At 47.8% G+C, this 19,464-nt stretch overlaps 1 protein-coding gene and 1 long non-coding RNA gene across 2 annotated transcripts; both read left to right on the forward strand.

Annotated features, from left to right (window-relative positions):
* The first annotated feature begins 7,433 nt into the window (after positions 1–7,433).
* On the forward strand, positions 7,434–10,412 carry LOC107503024. Its single transcript, XR_001595127.2, has 3 exons — positions 7,434–7,623; positions 9,321–9,451; positions 10,007–10,412. It is a non-coding gene; the product is annotated as an uncharacterized LOC107503024 (long non-coding RNA).
* A 7,586-nt stretch (positions 10,413–17,998) lies between these two features.
* Positions 17,999–18,460, forward strand: CCDC182 (coiled-coil domain containing 182). The gene has a single exon (XM_016130832.2). The coding sequence runs from the start codon at positions 17,999–18,001 to the stop codon at positions 18,458–18,460; it is 462 nt and encodes a 153-aa protein (XP_015986318.1).
* Positions 18,461–19,464: the final 1,004 nt, after the last annotated feature.

Consider the following 19,464-nt stretch of genomic DNA (forward strand, 5'->3'; position numbering starts at 1 on the left):
GCAAAAACAATCTCATCTTACACATGAAACAGAAATGTCATGGAAAGAGCCAGGGTTTAGCTGTGGGAACTTGGGCAAGTCATTGGGCTCCCTTCTTCCTGTTTCTCAGCCAGATGGCTGCAAAGGCTGTCTACAGCTCCAAGGTCAAGTGACATAATGCAGGAAATTGCCAATTGCCTGCATGTAGCAGCCATTAGGGAAGGACTTCCTGTGTGCCAGGCACATTGCAGAGGGCTTGACACGCATCATTTCCCACTATGCTCCCAGCAGCCCTGAGAGGGTGGCAATACGCTTGCCACAATTAGCCTCCACAGTTGATAGCCATGGAAAGGGAGGCTCAGAGAAAAACTATCCCTAAGTCACATGCTAGTAAGTGGAAGGGCAGGGACTTGTAGACAGGCTCCATGCGACCAAACTTTGACCAGGTGGTCATCTCCTAAAAGCGGTTCTATTTTGCATTGCTGTCTCAAGCTTGTATTGTTTACTTTGCTTAGAATGAACAAGTAGTGCCCCAGGGTAAGTTGCAGACACAGAGTTGTCCTTTCCTGGCAAAGCTCACAGAACTCACAGGGCTGGGTCATCTGATTTAAGGAAGCAGGCTCTTGCTGGCTCTTGGAAGTTGCTTTTGCCCGGCGAGCTGGCTAAACCGTTAGGGCTTATGAAGCTTCAAACTCTCTGAGTTGTTTCTCTCCTCCTTCCCTGGGTTCTCTCTGTCCTGTGCTGTGGCTGCAGCTCTTTGTGGGTCGTTCGCATCAATTTCTAAAGCTGTGGCCACGCCCGTTGTTTGGCCTTGCCTGCTCTGCCCTTTCGCAAATGCACCTTTTATCCGTCCAAATCATAGATTTCTTTTCTGAGCTCCCTGGTTGACACCCACTCACCTTGCCCCAACACACACACATTAGGAGCTTCGCCAGGAGAAGGACGCCTCTGTGTTTGCAGCTTACCCCGTGTCTGGACCACTACTTGTTCATTCCAAGCAAAGTAAACAATGCAAGCTTGACACAGCAATGCAAAGTGAAACAGCATTTAGGAGACGGTCACCTGATCACACACCCATTAGGACTCTTAAAGGAAGTCGAACGAGCCAGAAGTCTAGAGCTGCACTGACCAATAAAGTAGCCTCTAGCCATTAGCTATTGAGCCCTTGAAAGGTACTTAGTCCTAGGTGAGATGTGCTGTAAGGTAAAATATACAGCAGGCGTTTGAAAACTTACTATGAAAAAGACGAATGTAGATATCTCAATAGTTTCAGTTTAGTTAACATCCATTGCCACACATTACAATTTTTTTTCTGTGTTGATAAGTTTCAAGATTTACTCTTTTAACAACTCCCAAATATACACCTAAGTCTCCGGCACCTCAGGGACCTCTGAGACTTGCTCACGGGGAACATGGGCTCTTCCTTTAGCACACCTGAGAGACACCTGGTCTATACTGACACTAACCACTGTTTACTGAGCGCTGAGTGTGTGTCGCACTGATCTCTTCTATGCACATCTCATCTGAATCTTTCGACACCCCTAAGAGGGTAGGCACTGTTTGTTACTAACCCCAGTCCAGGGGGAAGGAAATTGAAGCTTAGAGACATGGAGTCATAAGCCAAGAGAGACATTGCTGGAACTCAGGCCTTGAGCAGACTTGAAAAGCACTGATGTTTGTCAAATGTATATTTTAATTTTTTTAATTATGCAAGTAATGCACAGATATTTGCATTAGAAAAATTGAAGCGTTGAGTGTTACAGAACTCCTCCACAGCCTCCTCCAACCATTTCTTTTGCCTGAACCCTCCAAAGGTAACCACTGTCTGTGCATTTATGTACATATGTTTATGTACCCACGTACCCACAGTTGGGTATTTTTTTAGAACATACCTGGTATCACGCTTACATATTGATTTTCAACCAGTTTTTTCCCCTCATAACAATAAGCCTTAAAGGTTTTTCTATATCAATAGGTATAGATTCCTTTTATTATTTTCTAATAACGAAGGAGTATTTTATCGTATGGATATACCATCAATTTCCATCATGATGGATATTTAAAATCGATTCTCCTTTGTTTTGAGCCTTGTTGCCAAGAACGCTCATGCCTGCCACCTTGCATACGCCTGCCATATTGCTGTAGGGTGAATTCCAGGGATTGCTGGGTCAAAGGGTGCAGACGTTAACATTTCGATCAATGTGGACACGCCGTTTTAGAAAAAGCCTTTATGTTACCCCCCCCCATGCAAGAGTGCCTGTTTCCCCACCTCGTCACCAGAGCTGTGCATCTTCCAGGGTTGTCATTTTCGTCTAACAGGCTCTTGCTAGTATCCACTAACCCTCTTGCCCCATTTTCCTGCCTGGGAACTCTTAAACCATCACACCTTAAATTTCCTGTTGTCCAGCCCTGGTGACCATGCTGTAGCCAGCCCTACAGCAGGGTCAGTTCCCTGGGTGACAAGTTGATCTCTACAGTGAAATCTGGAGACATCACCAGCATCCACTGTTTAATATTTATTGGGAGCCTGCTGTGTGCTGGGCCTGCACAGCAACCAAGGCCTTTGGGAAGAAAACATGCAGTGATTTGAAAGGCAGAGATTACTTAATAAAAAGCGACAGCCCCATCGGAGGCCACAGAGGTGCCGCTGTTTCCCTGGGCATCTGTATGTTCCCCGTGAAGCAAGTGGGGGTGTGTCCCCCCTCTGAGAGGCTGCATTAATATGGCAGCTGGTCTCCTACAGGATGTCTGCGCAGTGTGACGGAGCTCATCACTTTTCTGTCTCTGAGCAATTAAAATGTACCGGGAAGCCCTGTATCTTTATAACATCCTCTAATGACTAGGAGCGGGGGCAGCGGTGGATACAAAGAGTGCACATCCGTGGTTAATTGGCAAAGTTAGCACCTTTCTTCGGAGGCCAAATGTTCAGTCCATTTCCAGTTCCTCTCCACATGCCAAGACCGGAAAACAACTGGCTTTGTCCCTCGCGCGCACCTCTGGAATTAAATACCATTTGCAAAGCCCGTAATTGCTTGAAGAGACAGTCGCTTCTTTTTGTCTTTCTCAGACTCTGATACCTTTAACCTGGTCCACTCCCACTCCTGCTCTCCCGCCCTGCAGACTTTTGTTTCCCAAGTCCCATCCCAGGGCCTGTCAGATCACATTTTTTATTGCATCGAGACAAAAAGCCATCTGGAGCTCCTGGTCTCCACTGTCAGTGGGCTGCCGTTCCCAGGGTCTCCTGCCAGGCTCCCGATTAAGAGTAACCCCCTACCGGTCCTCTTTATTTGTCCTCCCCTCTCCACCGCCTCCTCAGCTCTGGTGCCTGGTCCCTCTGCTCCCTTCACCCTATCTCTGGGATCCAGCTACCTTGTCTTGGCAGAACAATGTGGGCTGTCGGCTTGTATTAAGTGTGCTGGCGAAAGCACCACAATTTCAGGAGGCTGAAAGCTTACAGATTCTTCATTTGGTTCTATGAGACTGAAGTTTCTCTCCTGGTCGCTCATCTATTTATTTTAGGTCTCAGCTATTCTTCTTTGCCTCTCTTCTTGGCCCTAAGCCTAAATAACACATTAGGGAAGAGCCTTTGTAAGGACACAGAAGCCAAGGACACAGCACAGAAGTGAGTGGGAGGCAAACTCGTCTCTCTTTGGCTCCAATAGCCCAGCAGGGGGTGGATCTGTGCATGGGGGAACATGGGGGTGAAAAGAGAGGCCACCCTCCCTCCCCCAGGTGGGCCAGAGCACCAAGAATTACATTTGCACTTTAGGATGTGTGTGTCGGAATTACAGGGTGAGAACCCAGGCTCCAGTGACCTCTGGATCCCAGAGCTCAGACAAGTGCTCCCAGGGAGCATGTAGAGGCCTCTGCTTATAAGAGTGACTTTGTCACACCTGTCAGAATGGCTATCATCAATAAATTAACAAACAAGCGTAGGTGAGGACGTGGAGAAAAGGGAACCCTTGTACGCTGTTGGTGGGACTGTAAATTGATGTAGCCTCTCTAGAAAACAGTATGGAGGTTCTCCAGAAAGTTACAAATAGAACTGCCATATGCCCCGGCAATTCCACTTCTGAGTAGCTGAGGAAATCTGAAACACTAATTTGAAAAGGTATATGCACCCCTATGTTCATCACAGCATTGTTTACAAGAGCCAAGATATGAAAGCAACCTTTGTATCCATTGATAGACGAATAGATGAACAAGATATGGTACAATGGAATGTTATCTAGCCACAAAAAAGAATGGAATCTTTCCATTTGCAACAACGTGGACCTAGAAGGTATTATGTTAAGTGAAATAAAACAGAGAAGGACAAATACCATATGGTTTCGCTTATAGGTGGAATCTAAAAAACAAAATAAATGAACAAACAAAACAGAAACAAACTCGTAGATACAGAGGACAAATTGATGATTGCCAGATGGGATGAGCGCTGGAGGGATAGGTGAGAAGGGGAAGGGATTAAGATGTACAAACTGCCAGTTATAAAAACAATTACAGGGATGTAAAGTACTGTATAGGAAATATAGTCGATAATATTGTAATAACTATGTATAGTGTTAGATGGGTTCTAAACTTATTAGGATGATTACTTCATAAGGTATATAAATGTCTAATCGCTATGTTGAACACCTGAAAATAATATAATATCGTATGTCAACCGTAATTAGAAAATGTTCAAAAAGTGACTTTGCCAGGCAGACAGGTAGGTTTTGCCTGAAGATGGGATGGGAGGCAGGCACGGCTGCTAGTGTTTTCCTGGAATAGCATCTCAGAGGCCCTGTGGCCAGCAGTTAAGAGTCGGGCATCACGTTTTCACTTCAGGGTCCTGCCCATGGGGAGCCTTGTGGCCTTGGACAACGGGCCTGACTTCTCAGTGTTCTCAGCTATGATAATAATCTACTACTTCGTGGGGCTGATGGGAGGATGGAATGAGACGTTGGTGTAAAACGTGAAGCCTCCTGTTTAGCTTCCAGTGAATGCCCAATAATTACTGGCTGTCGTGATTGTCTTCAGTTCGGGCTTTGGACTCCGGTTGACTCCTTTCTTGATTCCCACTTGGCAGTGGTGTCATTCGTCTTTGCAGTAGAGGGGAGCTCTTCCCCAGAGGGGAAAGAATGGGCCAGAGGTCCCAGGTCTCAGTGGGCTGCATGGTATGTGTCCTCCGGGGTGTCCTCCAAGGGCCGGCGCCTCGCCCTACACTGGATGCCTAGGGAGGCACCTTGCACACCTTCCCCTCTGCAGATTGCTTCCGGATGGTGGAAAGTTGCAGAAGGGTCAATAAATTGAAAATAGCATGCCTAAACTGAAACTCAGCCAGGTCTCCAATATCAGGTTCCAGATTAGCTCTGGGAGGGTATTTACTTTTATTGAAACATGTCAGCAACTGCCCTTTAGATCAGAAGCCCAAGCAGAAACATTAAGCATGAATGTGTCCTCTCCTTTCTTTTGCTTTGAACTTGAATCTGGCTCTGAGCTAATTCATCCCACGCTTCACAAGGGTCTCTCTTTGAGTCACTCCTTGAGTGCCTGTCAAGAAATAATCCCGCCTCATCTTCCCTGGAGCAGAAGTTGCATTTCTAGAGGGAACACAGTGGGATGGAGCTCACGACTTCTGAATGCATACATTTCCTGTTTAATTCTCACAAAGTTTCTTAAAGGAGGTTTTATCACCTCTTTTTCACACGTAAATAACTGGGGACTCAGAGAATTTAAGAAACTCACCCACGGCCTCAGAGCCAAGCAAGGAGTCAAAATCTGTCTCCAAATCTATCTAGAACAAAATTCAGGCCTTCCAAGCCACACCGGCCCCTCCAGCAATCTTTTATTAATCATTAAATAAAGGCAGACAGGATACCTGTCAAGTTTTGTCAAGAGTTAACACATCCAAGTGTCCAATTTTCGCAAACGACCAACCGGCTGGACCGTAACACTAGGGCATCTTTCCCAAAACACCGAAATTACTTTGAGGCTCAGCCTCTCACTAATGATCACACACTGCCTTGGGGAACAATCCTTTTTAAAAATGAAGCTGGTCACAAACTTGCAGTGGGCAAATACGGCCCGTAGTTGTGTCACAAATCTCTCTGTAATGAGCACAGGCGTGGAGACGCTGTGTGGCGCTGCCTGTGCTGACGTCGATGAAGTATTTGGGAGCCTGAAGGCTCGTGCGGCGTTGCTTTAAACCCATTTATAATAGAAACGTCTCTTATTTCCAATGAGGTCACAACAGAGAAATGAAAACGGTCCGCACAAGGCCTATGGAAGTGGTCAGAAGCGAAGCACGCGGGTAGGCACACACAGCAGGCGCCCGCTGCGGAAAATAAACACTTTGCCATCTGCATGCCTCGGTTTTTCTCTAAGGTTAGACAATCAAACTACAGTGCTTTCCAAGATTCCTTCCCGACTCAACGTCTTATAATGTTGTGTCTCAATACCAGGCACCGCTGGGGATGAAACAAAATATAATTACCTATCAGAACAACGGCAACAACAGCAACAACAATGATTTTTTGAGCTCTTGCCACGTGGCAGGCTCCGTCCGAGCCGCTTTTAATCTTCACAGCAATCTCCTGAGGTAAATATTATCATTCCTATTTCTAAAATGAGGAAACTGAGGCCCAGAGAAGGTGACTAACTTTCCTAAGCTTGCACAGCTAGTAAGTGGCAGAACCAGGATTTGAACTGGGTAGTTTGGCTCCCTAGCCCCAGTTATTTGCTGCAGTCAAGTGGATAAAATACCCACACAGAGCTCACAGCCTTCTCTGGCCTCCTGCCCCAGACCTCTATAGCACCCACACAGATAATCACTCAGAGCTGGTTTGTCAGGTAGAAAAATTACGTGACTATAGTATGAAAGATACAGCCACAGTCTAATTCAATCCCTTCTCTGATTTCAAGGCAAAGTTGTGGATCTAGGCTCTCCTCTTAATTCTAATCACTTTTATTGCCCTTGACCTGCTAACTGGTCACATACATGTTCATATATTCATGTCTGGAGCACAGAGCTCTGGGCCAGGAGTCTGAAGAACCAGGGTCTCACACTGGCTCTGTCCTAACTAGCTATGTGACATCTGCAGTTACCGGCCTCTCTGGGCCTCAGAGTCCTTATTTGTACCAAGGCTAGTAGATTAGATCAGTTTCACAAATCCCAGGCATGAGGGTCAAATTGGACCCACTAACAGGTTTTGTTCATTATGCACAGTTTTTTTTTTAAATGTTATTTGAATAAATTGCCGACACTTAGAATAGGGACTATTCCCATAAAAATCCAGATCTCCATGATCTCATGAAAAACTGGATCTGATGGATTTGAACTCCCCTTCCCCAGGGCAACCGTGAGCAGGGGACGGACTTTGCTGCCCTGTGGGCAGCCTGTGCGCCCTCTGCATGGGCTTACACTCTGCCGTCTTTCCTGGCTCCCATTTCCTCCTGGCCCCTCTAAGGATATGGGTTTGTAGCCCCCGAGATCCACATTCCTAAAGCCCATCTAACGTGATCTAGGTGTTTCATGTGCTCACCTGGTCTCTACACTTCCACAGGGCTGGAAAGCGCCCCTTTCTGTCATGACCCCACACAGCAGTCACTGTGGGTGGGCTACACTGCTGCCGAGTGACTGAGCCTGTCGCAGAATGGAGAGAGGTAGGGAGCTGTGTGCTTTGTGCTGCCATGCCCTGGTTCTGTTTTGTGTCAGGGTTACTGTGGCTCCTGGGATGCAGAAAGTTAAGAGGAAGCTTGCAAGGCATTCTTTTTCAGCACCAGGTCTCAACTTGACCCACCTCTGAAAGGGAGATGAAGGATGAATGCCCAGGTCATGGCTGGACTCCAGTGTGGGTTGCCAGAATCCCTTTTGGACTCATCTCTGCCTAGGGTTTTTTTTTTTTTTTTTTTTTTTAGCCCTTGCTTTTCAGAGATTAATTGTTGTCAAACACAACTTATTTTCTAATCCTTTCTGGCTCCATTTAAAACCTTCTGCTTTATTTTACCTTTTTCGATAAAGTCTCTAAGGTTTTTTTAGTTTAGTTTTTTTTTTTTTATGGATTTGCCAATGACTGTCCAGTTTGACAAATTGGATTCTTAAAGCCGATTCTTTGAAGAAAAGGATGCAGTGTGACAAGACAAGAAACAGCTCATCCTCGAATCAGGAGGATAAATAAAAAAATAAAGGCAGCCCCATTCTCTGGCTTCCCGGTGACTCAAAGGGTGTCTCAGTTGTCACTGATAATCTAATCTTTCTATGATAGGTGAGGAACAGGACAATGGCGACTCAGCCAGGCTGTGGGTGTGATAGGCTTCTGATTAATAGGACTGTCCAATAAGCCCCCAGCCCCCAGGAAGGTGATTAATGACATTTGATGTGAACTGTGACCTCCCCCCACAAGAACAGAGGGAGAAAAGGGAGCTGCTCAGACAGGATGGTGCATCCTGCCACAGCTGATTGATTCCTGAAGGCTTTGTTACCCTGCGGGTGTGTGTGTGTGGGGGGCGCAGGGGAGGCGCGGGCACCGGCGCGGCCTGCTCCTGGCTCCGACGAGCGCCTGGGCCCAGCAGGTTTTCGCGGGCAACGCCTCTCCCATGCACTAGCCTGTTAATCGCCCCCAGAACATGGTGTCTCAGGAGCAATTTCCTTCGGGGCTTCGGCCAACCTTTGCTGACCTGTCATCCCCAACCTATGAGATCGGGTCGACCCCTACCCAACCCAAGTGCCCTGAGTTAGACCAAGAAGCCTTTAAAAGTGAGGCCTGTAAGCCATTCTTTCTACTCTCTCCCCTGGATGGGCCTAGTGTGGCTTGGAGCTACTGGGCTTATGGCAAAAACATGTTTCTGTGGCTGGCAGGGAGGTGCCTGAGGATAGAAACCAGAAGGAAAGGGGGTGCTGTGTGAGGAGGGCATCTACGGGACTGTCAGGCCACGTTTGGGGTGTGAGAGGAGACAGCCTGCTTGGCTCTGTCGGTTTGGCTGCAAGTATAACCTCAAACGTGGCAGTCACTGGGTCTTCCCTGCTTAGCTCTCCGGGCTCCCTTTCCAAATGGTCTCCCCTTAACAGGATGGCTGTAAGGTAGCCTTAAAGATTTCCAATTATTGGCCTTTTCCGGCTTCACTGGTTACGCCAACTCTCACGTCTTCAATAGCAACCCCATGCCACTGTCTTATTGAGAGGGACCATTTAGTGTCTAGGCCTGGGCCGTAATAATGACCAAATGATTATTGCCAAGAAAAGTGTTAATCATAAGATCAATTAAGGAAGTACGTAGGCCGCTGAGCACTCATAAGATGGAAGCGTGTCTGCCTGTGCGTGTGAGTGCACCTGAAAACCAGCAGAGCCGGTCTCTTCCTAGGTCCTGTCCACAGATGTTGGGAGCCTGAAAATAAGGGTGGCTGCGGGTGAGCCTGTGAGAGAGGAGCCCAACGCCAGGCCAGCAGGAGTGGGAGCCAGATACACAGTGACCCTCCGACTAGAAAGGACCAGGTAGGACTCGGGCACAACCCTCACTTTCTGATAATATACTTCAAAAACCACTGGATGCCTTCCGCATGCTGGATTTGGTTCCTAGAGCCTCCGCCATCCTAGAGAGGCTGTTGGCTAGTGGGTCAGTGTGGGCAGTGCTGCCAGCTTTGGACCACGCCGTGGAAGTGGTGCAAGTGGCGAAATGTTTTAGGGCATCCTGGCCTTATTTAATAAATATGAGTGGAAGGTGGACAAAAGGCAGCTGCTGCTATAAGACTCATACCTAATCCAACCGGAACAAGGATAAGCCTTGTTCACATGCCTGGGCTGATGGCTCTTTAGTTTCAAAGGGATAGTGCCCACAAAGCGCCTGGGCTGGGCACCGGAAAGCACTACATTCATGGTAAGAAGGATTATTGTTTTTCATTTTATGACGTGATGCTTACTGAATAGTCGTTTGACAGTGTGCTTCGTTGTAAAGAAAAAAACAAAAACAAAATTCAGGAGCATATGTGAATCACTGAAAAAGTATTCTAAAGAGGAAGTGTAATTGGTAATTCATAATTTCTTTTTTAGCTAAGAATGGATCCCCGTCACAACATGAAGTCTACCGTTCGGTTTTTGTCTGTTGGAACCTCACGGGTTTTTTGAGTGACATGTCAAGTTGAGAAGCAGAGGACTACCTGGGACATAAAAGGCCAGCTGACCTGCTTCTCTGGGCCAGGAAGAGAAGATGGGACCCCTGGGCCTCCCCTCTGCCTGAGTGTCTGATTCAGAAGAACTGGATAGGGCTTGAGAATTTGCATTTCCAACGAGTTCCCAAGAGATGCCAATTGCTGTTGGACTAAAGACCACCCTTTGAGAACCACTGGATTAGATAGATTGGTAGAAAGCATCAGTGTGATCTGAGGGATCTTGTTAAAAATGCCAGTTTCTAAATCCTTTGTAACAGTCATGATGTGTTTGGCTGCAATTAAAAGAATACCAGATGACAAGTGTTTGAGCAAAGAAGGCATTTAATAACAGGTCGATTAGACTGGAGGTAGATTGTTTGAGTTTTGGTGTAGTGACTCGGTGATGTTATATAAAATAGAGACTCTTTTTATCTAATTATTCATCCTTAGCACGTTTGAATTTTCATCCTTAGGTTTGTCACCTCATGATTGCAGAATAGCTGCCACAGTTCCAACCATCATGTTCTCGCGCAGCTATATCCGGGTCATAAAAAGAGGTAGACCTCTGTCTCTCTGTCTCTCTCTGTCCCTCTCTGTCTCTCTGTCTCTGTCTGTTTCTCCCTCCTTCTTCTGTTAGTCTCATTCTCTTATATCATATGTAATACCTTTCCATAAGTCTTCCCTTTACAAGCCCACCTTAAATAAAGCAATAGCAAATGGGGAATGGAAATCCTGAATGCATCCAGGTTCACCACCTGGGGCTGTGTGAGGGCTCACCTTCCCAAAGCATGTTACTGCCTGCCTGATCACAACAGGATTCTGTGACCCAAGGAAGGAAGGAATGTCCGTGGGCAGAGACTAACAATGCCTGCTCCAGCTAGAATGATGTGCCCCAGATTTTCTGGGACTGTCCTGGTTTTAAAACTGAGTCTCACATCCCAGGAACTCCCTTGGTTCAGGGAAAATCAAGAGGATTAGTTGTCTAACTCCAGCCTCCCAAGACCTTCTGAATTAGAATCTCTGGAGGGTGAAATCCACATCTTCAACATGACTTTTAATGCTCTCCCAAGACGATTATAATGTATGATGAAGTTCGACAATCACTGGGCTTCAGTTTCCATGAAGCCAAAACAGGGGACTCAGGGTCAACATCTTCCCGGCAACCTCAGAGCAGGAGGAAGTCCCAGATAAATGGATGTGGGTGTGAGCTGAGATCACGAACTCCCACAGGAGCAAACTGAACCTCGAACTCATTACTCATCATTAGGTCTTCAGACTCCATCCGCAGCCTGCTCCTTGTTCCCAGCATGGGAAGGGACAGTCTGACTTAGAGTCCCCTGCTCTGGGTGGTCTGGAGCCCAGCAGTGAGGCCCCTTACAGAACCTGTGTTGTTGGACTTGCTAGGCTGTCACCACAGTAGATTCTGAGTTCTTTTAAGACAGAAACTCCATCTTTGGTGTCTTGTATTCTGAGCATCTAGCACCGTGCTAGCTTATCGTAGTCAGTTGATAAATGTGTTTTGAATACATGAATGAATGAATGAATGGATGGATGGATGGATGAATGAATAACTGAACAAACGAATAAATGAATAAATGAGGCCGCACTCTTAATAAAAGATAAACTGGTCACTAGACCGTAACCAACCCTTGTAGCAGCCAAGTGCCCAGGGCCTAGAAACCGCTCTGCCTCATCGGTGAGCAGCAGGACCCTGGGTGGGGGCGGGAGGGGAGCCATGCCCTTTCCTAGCACACTAGATGACTGCACCCTGTCTCCCCGGCCCAGGCTTCCATGGGAAGCTGTGTGTGTCCCACCGCATGGCCCTGGGTAACTTTCCAATGGTTTGAGCTCATTACTCATCATTAGGAGTCCTGGTGTCTGGAGTTTTCCAGGTGATCAAAGCTTCTCTGTCTAGAGCCGCCAGGCAGGCCCTGGTGTCTGTCACCAGTAATCCTCTAGCCTCGCCAGGCAGACAGTTAAGTAACCCAGGAAGAAAGGGATTGGGTTTTTAAGCGCACATAATTCAGTTTGACACCCCGACATGTAGGCAGTGGCTCTGGCTCTGTTCCTGGTTAGAGGGGTGAGGGCTGGAGGGAGTAGCAACTTGCCTTGAAGGGGGTTTTAAAGCCGGCAGGCGCCCTCCTGCCCTGCTCTTCTGGAGAGGGCTTTGAGTGGGAAGAAGAATCAGCCACCCACACAGCATTTGCTACCCATCACTCTGTCTATTCTCCCTGGAGACTGGCCTCTAGACAGTACCCCGGGCCCTTGTTTCCCCCAAACGCAGGTTTCCGATGGAGCTCTTTTTGGTCCCTGGTCTCAGGTTGGGCTCAGGGTCCAATCTGCCTCCCCAAACTCCTCAATACTCCCCACTATCTGTGTCTGTGCCTAAAAAATGTGTCAGAGGCCTGAACTCCAGAGTTCTGACATTTCACTAAAAATCACGAATTCCTTTAATAATGGGGGAAAAAAGATGCTTAGAATAATTGCCTTTTCTCATTTTAAGAAAATGTTGAGATTACAAATTTTGGTCTATAATATTTTCTGATTTGGCCTTTCTGCAACAAAATTGGCTCATCTCTGCCTTAAACAGAGAGAACCATGCTTCCAGTCCACATAGAAGGCAGTCTGAAGGAAGAGGAACCTTGGGGAGCTCATTAGTCTTGGAAATGGAAATGGCTTTTCTAAAGAGTTTATATAAGTGTCCAGGTACTGGCTTTATGATAGGTCATTTAAGAAAATGAGTGTTGAGAGTGGGATAGAGAATTTCAAGTGGGGTGATGCCAGGCCCTTCCTGGCCTGCTCTCGGGGTCACCGTGCTCCCCAGTGGACCCCACGAGGCTCTCTTTTGTGTGGATGTTCTGCCCCAGCTAAGTTGCATGCCTGGTGGAGCAGGTGGAGGGTGCAGGGCAGACATCACCTTGTCTGGCCTACTTTGGAGGGCCCTCCTGGAGCGGTCCTGGGTCTGCGGGGCTGGAGAAGGGCCAGCCCGCTGGCGGGGCCACTAGCTCCGCTGCAGCTCCAAGGACTGCTCCTGTGTCTTCGGATCCACTCCCACCAGGATGTTTTACATATTTTAATTAAAGTGCCACCCTGGGCTGGCAGGGCCTCTGATAGATGGCTCTAAGCCGAGTTGCAGGGTTGCAGTAGTGTAAAACATGGCATCCGACGATGCGCTCCTGCTCTCGAGAATGCTTTGGCTCCCACCCCGGAGGCGGGTCCACTTGGGTTCCAGGAGGGGCGGTGAACCCGGCAGGCAGGCGGTGGGCAGGTGGCAGGCACATCCAGGGGTGTCCAAGGCGGGGCTCAGGGATGGGAGAAGAGTTCAGGTAGGAAAACACCCGGAATGGTTTCCATGGACCAGCTGGCTCATGGGCTGCGGACGAGTCCGATTCTTGCAGACACACAGCCTTGTGGACACTCCCTATCAGTGTCAAATTATGATAAATGACAACGGGTAAAAGTTGCTGGGTGGCAGCTGCTGCATCATAGAAGGAAGCAGGTATTTTTAGCACCGAGCCTTGGGGCCCTGGCTCCGGGTTAATTAATCACGGTAAACTGCACTGAGTTTGGTTCTTGATCCTGGTTACCACCCCCATCAGAGCCTTGTCCCCATTCCCCAGACTGGAATACAAGCCACAGAGGTGGAAGTCATACACAGCTGGAGTGACCCTTAGCTGCCCTCGCACTGCACTGGGCATACACTGGGGATCCCCGTGCAGCTGCGGCCCTGTACCTCCCCTGCCTTCCGGCCACCTGGGCCTGCTCCTACCCCAAGGCCTCTCCACTCACTGTTTCCTTTTGAACATTACCCCCAGGTTTCTTCATACTTCCTGCCTCACCCCCAATGCCCTCACTGCACCGAGGCCTTCGCAGAGCGCCCCTCTCCCCTGCAGGCTCTCCATCACCTCGCTCTGTTTATTTCTTTCAGAGCACTTAGACCAGCCCAAAGCACCTACTTTGCTAACTACATCACTTTGTTGTCACTCTCCTTCTGTTGAAATGTTAGCGGCTCGAGATCAGTTCTCTCTACCTTGTTTGCTACCTTGAATCCCAGCTCAGTGTACACAGGGCAGATGCTTGGTGAATGTCCTTAAATAAGCAACTGAATGGATAGATGAGTGGAAGGCTGGAGGGAGGCCCTCTATGGGCTTGGAGTTCAAGATACAGTGTGTCAAGATCTCTCTTGCTGATAGAGGCACATATGGGGAGATAATGGCTGTGTAGCATCCTCCCGCAGGCCAGCAGCTGCCATGGGAGGTCCAGGCCCAGGCCCAGGGGATTCTGGGAAGACAGTGTACTGGCAGGGCCAACCACTGCCCTCTCTGCTTTGGAAATATCCAACCACAGGCTCATTGGTATTGGTGAGAGATTGCTCTGGATTCTGAGTTTTTTTTTTAATATTTTTTTTGGGGGGATGGGTAAGGGGAGAGAGACAAGTTTTAAGGACTCCTAAAAGACTGCTTGAGAGCTGATATTAGTAGTTCATTTTTAGAGATTAAGGAAGTTCCTTTCACTGTGTTTTCTCTTTAAATATAGCAATTTTTTTTGTGTGTGTGTAGAAGCCACAATTGGTTGCCTATCCTCCCTTTTCTGGCTTGGGAACAGAACCCCATTTGGTCCTTGCACTGGGAGACCTGTGCTTCGGGGAGGCCCAGTCCTGCCCCAGGAGGGCCCCATGATTTCTCTGTGCCAGCTACGGGAACTCAACCCCACAGACAGTGCTTGGGTTGGAAATGGGACCCCGACTGTGACTCTAACAGGATGTGAGGAGCTTTTGTGTTGTGTCCCCTTTCTTAATCGTAAAAAGGACCGAGGTTTATTTCACATGCAGAGACAAAAGGATGAGCAGGGAGCACGTGACAGGAGCCGGGAAGGATTGCTGATCCACGAGGACAGCGTCTGGCAGGAACGTCCCCAGTGGAGGACCTCATAAAAACTCAGTTCCCGCTCCTGAGCTCCTCCCCATTCAGGCTGAATCTGATTCTTGGGGTCTGGGTTCTGGAACTCTGCGGGGTTCATACCCCTGATTGTCCCCCCATTATTCTGAGACACAGGGACAGAGAAACCCCTCTGACAGGGCCCCAGAGATGCCTTGCCAGAAAGTGTTAGATTTCTTTTCCCTTGACACCTTGAAGGGCAAACTTAGGTTTGCCTTCTTTCTTTCCTAGGATACATGAAACGCGCTTTGTGAGGAAGGCACAGGCTTGGACTATGAAACTTCTAGGGGGACGTTCAAAACATGTGCCCAGCGAGTTGCCCCTGCTGGGGACACTCTGAAGTTTTGGGGGCCACCGAGCCTGCAGTCCTCTGCTGACAGAGCGCTCATTTGCTCTCAACCCCTGCTGAGGCTCAGGTGGAAATGAGGTCCTCCCCGGCCAGTTTTGAGGAGAAATAACCCAAAATTTCAGTAAAAAGCAGCAGAGAAATTGAGAAATTGCCGTTCCTTAACTTTCACTACTTTTCTTTCACAGCTCTAGTTATGACTTTCATCATTCCCTATGAGAGACAGAGACGAAGAGGCAGAGAATTAGTGTGTGTGTGTGTGTGTGTGTGTGTGTGTGTAAGAGAGACAGACAGAGAGACAGAGAGAGAGAGAGACAGAGAAAGACAGAGACAGAGACAGAGAGACAACAGACAGATGGACAGACAGACAAAGGGGCACAAACGGGAAAATGAAGATGACCGGATCGAGAAAACAGACACATTTTTTCTTCTGCTGATTCAAGAAGTATTTACTGAGAACCTACTATAAGCTGCACCTGCACACACACCCCTAATTAATGCATCACCAGACCACAGGCTGTTTATATATCATTTTCCCTGTTCTCATCTGGATCTTAGGCAGGGGAATAAAGAGGGTGCTGTTCCTGTTCAGACCAGTAGGTGTCATCCTGTCAGAGGGAAAGCCGGGGAGCCGCTGGATCTGATTGCCACCTGTGAAGGTAATGTCTACTTCATCTAGTTTTCTGAGTGCCATCATGGGGAGGGTACCAGGCAGGACACTTGAGGGTATATAAGATGAGAAATGCACAGTCCCTGTCCTCATGGAATTTACTGTGCCATCAGGGACCTGGAAGGACAGATCCTGGGTCACAGAAAAAGAGGAAGAAGGTGGTAAGTGCCTCAGGAGATGTTAAAAGGAGTATGCGGATCTTAGACCATCAGAGACCTCAGAGGAGCTATCTCCTACCTTCTCAACATCACAACAGAAGGAATAGGCTCAGAGAAGGGAGGTGATTGATCTGTGGTCACACAGCAATACCAGACACCAAATCTCCTGACTCCTAGAACAGTGCTCTTTCTACCAAACATTTTGTTTCAATATTTGGGGTTGCTATCCTATCTTGAGATTCAAAATTCCACTTCAGGTCAGCCATGAACCTCCCTGGAAAATGCCCTCTCTGATGCCCACTGCAAGGCACTCGGGATAGGTCAATTCTGCACCTTGGAGAAGACAGCTGTTCTCATCACAGGCCCTGTGGTTACAGAGTCAGCTTGCATAGGTTCATGAAGGTGGATTGTGTACATCTGTTCCCAGAGGCATCCTATTGGTAGCTTGAAATCAGTCACAGTGGGAATATTTACACCATGGAAATTGGTAACAACTATAAATCAGAGCTGCTTTTATTTTTTCCTCCCAGAGAGCTGCACACCTCCTGCACACTGCTGAATTAGTGTCTTGACTTTATAGAAAAGAAAACTGAGGCTCGAGGAGGTAAAGTAGTTTGTTCAAGAGACACAGCTTGTAGGAGGTGGAGTGGAGACCCCTACCCAGGCGGTTTGATGCTAGAGTGCTCAGAGATGGTGGCGTCGATAGGACTCAGAGCCACTTGGGTGTGGAGGGGTCTAGGTTATCCCACTAGCACCCACGAAGTACTGGCATGGGTGCAACACTGCACGGGAACCAGTTCGATGAAATGATAACCAGTTTAGCTGTTGGTGGATTGAATTTGAGGCACACTGTTGGAGAGATGTTTATATTTGGAGGCTAGGAGAGAAGTCTGGGCAGGAGATTGAGATTTGCAAGATAGAGATTTGTATTTGATAAAACCAAACACAGGTTAGCTAGAAATATTTTCTTAGAGCAATGAGGTAAGAAGTGAGAGATTCATCCTTCTATACATTTTTTTTTTTTTTTTTCACCTCTGTCAACATGCAGGGCAGGCAGTAGGGGACCACACACTCTGTTTCCTGGTCCTGGGGCAGAGTGAGCGCTCAATGAGTACTTGCGGGTGAATGAATTAATGACTTGATTTTACCCTGCACATCTGGAGTCAGCACTGCTGTGGACCATACATCAAAACCTAAGTGCCTTTCTCGCAGCTTCTAAAGTTATTGAGAATTCTGGTATCATGATAGGAATATGGAATTGGAATCAGAAATTACTTTTTTAAATAGCATTTTATAATGAGAAGTGGGATTCTGTATCATCTCGTACAATGTCCTTGTTTCACTGATGAGGTACTGAAGCCTGTAGATCATTCTGAGACCCTCCAGGCCCCTTGCCAGTGTGGGAGACCACCCGGACTTGGCTGGTTTACTTCCCTGCTCTGAGCCTCGGTTTGTCCCTCAGGTTAAAGGAGAGAGTGAGCTCTGGCTCTGGAAGAGTGATGAGTCAATCAGAAGCCACATCTCAGGAGGGATGATTAAATACTTCTTGGGTAGATGAGCAGACCAAGTCCTGGATAACCAACCAAGGAGACTACAATATGCAAATGAATGGATTGCGGCTTTCCTCCTGGTTGGCTGAAGGGGCCCTGATGTCACAATTTGTGGGTTTTCCAGTCCAAATGATTGTGTCTCTAGCAAACAAAACAAAATAAAACAAAACAAAAACTCACTGACGTGGTTGGTCTCTTAGCTCCCTCTGTTTGTCCAGACGAGAAGGAAGACCATGGAACCACTCTATCACGCTGGGTCCATTCTCATGAAGGTGAATACTTTACAGGGGAAGAAGATGGTGGAGAGTGGTCTCCAGTCTGGAGACTTTTCCCTCCCCCCGTCGTGGTCCTCTTGCCTCCTGCAGCCAGCTGACTTGGAGATCCTGCAGCAGAAGGTGGCCATGGTGCAGCGGGAGCTGGAGGACTTTAAGAAGGAAGCGCTGATGGCCATCCATTACCTGGAAGATGCCTTCTGTAAGATGAATGGGGCCCTGGCCCAGCAGGAGGAGCAGGCAGCCCGAGTGAAGCAGCGGTTGAGGGAGGAGGAGGACCGAGGCATCGTGCGGAATAAGGTCCTCACCTTCCTGCTGCCCCGTGAGAAGCAGCTCCGGGAGCAGTGCAAGCGGCTGGAGTGCATGCTGCTGGGCAGGAGCCATGAGGTGTTGAGCTTCACCAGGAAGATCCAGGCAAACTGAGGCCTCCTCAAGCAGAAGCCAAGTTTCTAGCCGAGCAGCCAAGGCGAAGATTTTTTTAAATGGAAGGACAAACCCTGAGTCCCCGTCCATTTGCTCCCTTCCCCCCTATTTCCATTGCTTTCCTTCTACCTAAATAACATCTTGCTGAGAGGTGAAAAGACCCCAGTATGTTCTTTCATTGAAGCTCCATTTACCCAGCATCATCAAAGAAGGAGGTGCCCCAGTACTAAGTCTTTCAGACATCTGTAACTTCCACATTTAACTGTTTTCCTGTTTGTAATGGTAATATTGCTCAAATGTATAACATGTTTTTTTTTAATCTTTTTAAATCAATTGTGTTTAACAGATTTACCTTTCTTTTAATGACTCAAGGCTCTTATGATTCGTTACTTAATGCATGGTCTACTGAGAGGGGTCGATCGTTTGCCCATGCACTAAATGACCTCAGGTTACTTTACTTTTGCTGTTCTTACCCTCGCCTCGTTGACTCTTATGTCTGCTTTCACTGTTGGATTGTAATATCTCACTTTGCTGCCTTCACCCACCTCTACTTCCTCTCCATTTAGTCTGAAGTCTCGCCAACCCGATTGACAGCTTATTAGTGCTCCAGTGGGTGGAGTCATGTGAGCTCAGTGCACTGATGACGCAACACCTATAAGATGGGGCCATAAATAGTGAAACTGATTTTCACATTTGACCCATGGAGCAGAAATTGTTATGGTGCCCACTTCTCAGGCAACGCACACACGCCATCCTACTTACTCCACAGGCACCGTTGGAAGCCAGCGTTGTTTCCCCATGAAGCACAGGGAGAAGCTGATCTCGGGAGGGTCAATCCTTTACTCAGGGTCTGCTAGAAAGTGGCAGGACTTTGGTTCAAGTCCAGGTCACCTGTGCTCATTCACTATTCTGCTGTCCCTTTGGAACCTCATTCATTGATTTATAGACCTGTTCTTCTGGAGGGTGGAGATTGTCACTCAGGCAACTCAGGGGATTCCTTAGCT

The sequence above is a fragment of the Rousettus aegyptiacus genome, unplaced genomic scaffold (assembly GCF_014176215.1).
Source record: "Rousettus aegyptiacus isolate mRouAeg1 unplaced genomic scaffold, mRouAeg1.p scaffold_m13_p_6, whole genome shotgun sequence".
NCBI lineage: Eukaryota > Metazoa > Chordata > Mammalia > Chiroptera > Pteropodidae > Rousettus > Rousettus aegyptiacus.

What these genes read in the sequence shown, in the direction of transcription:
- CCDC182 (XM_016130832.2), top strand. Translation starts at nt 17,999, where the DNA reads ATGGAACCACTCTATCACGCTGGGTCCATTCTCATGAAGGTGAATACT.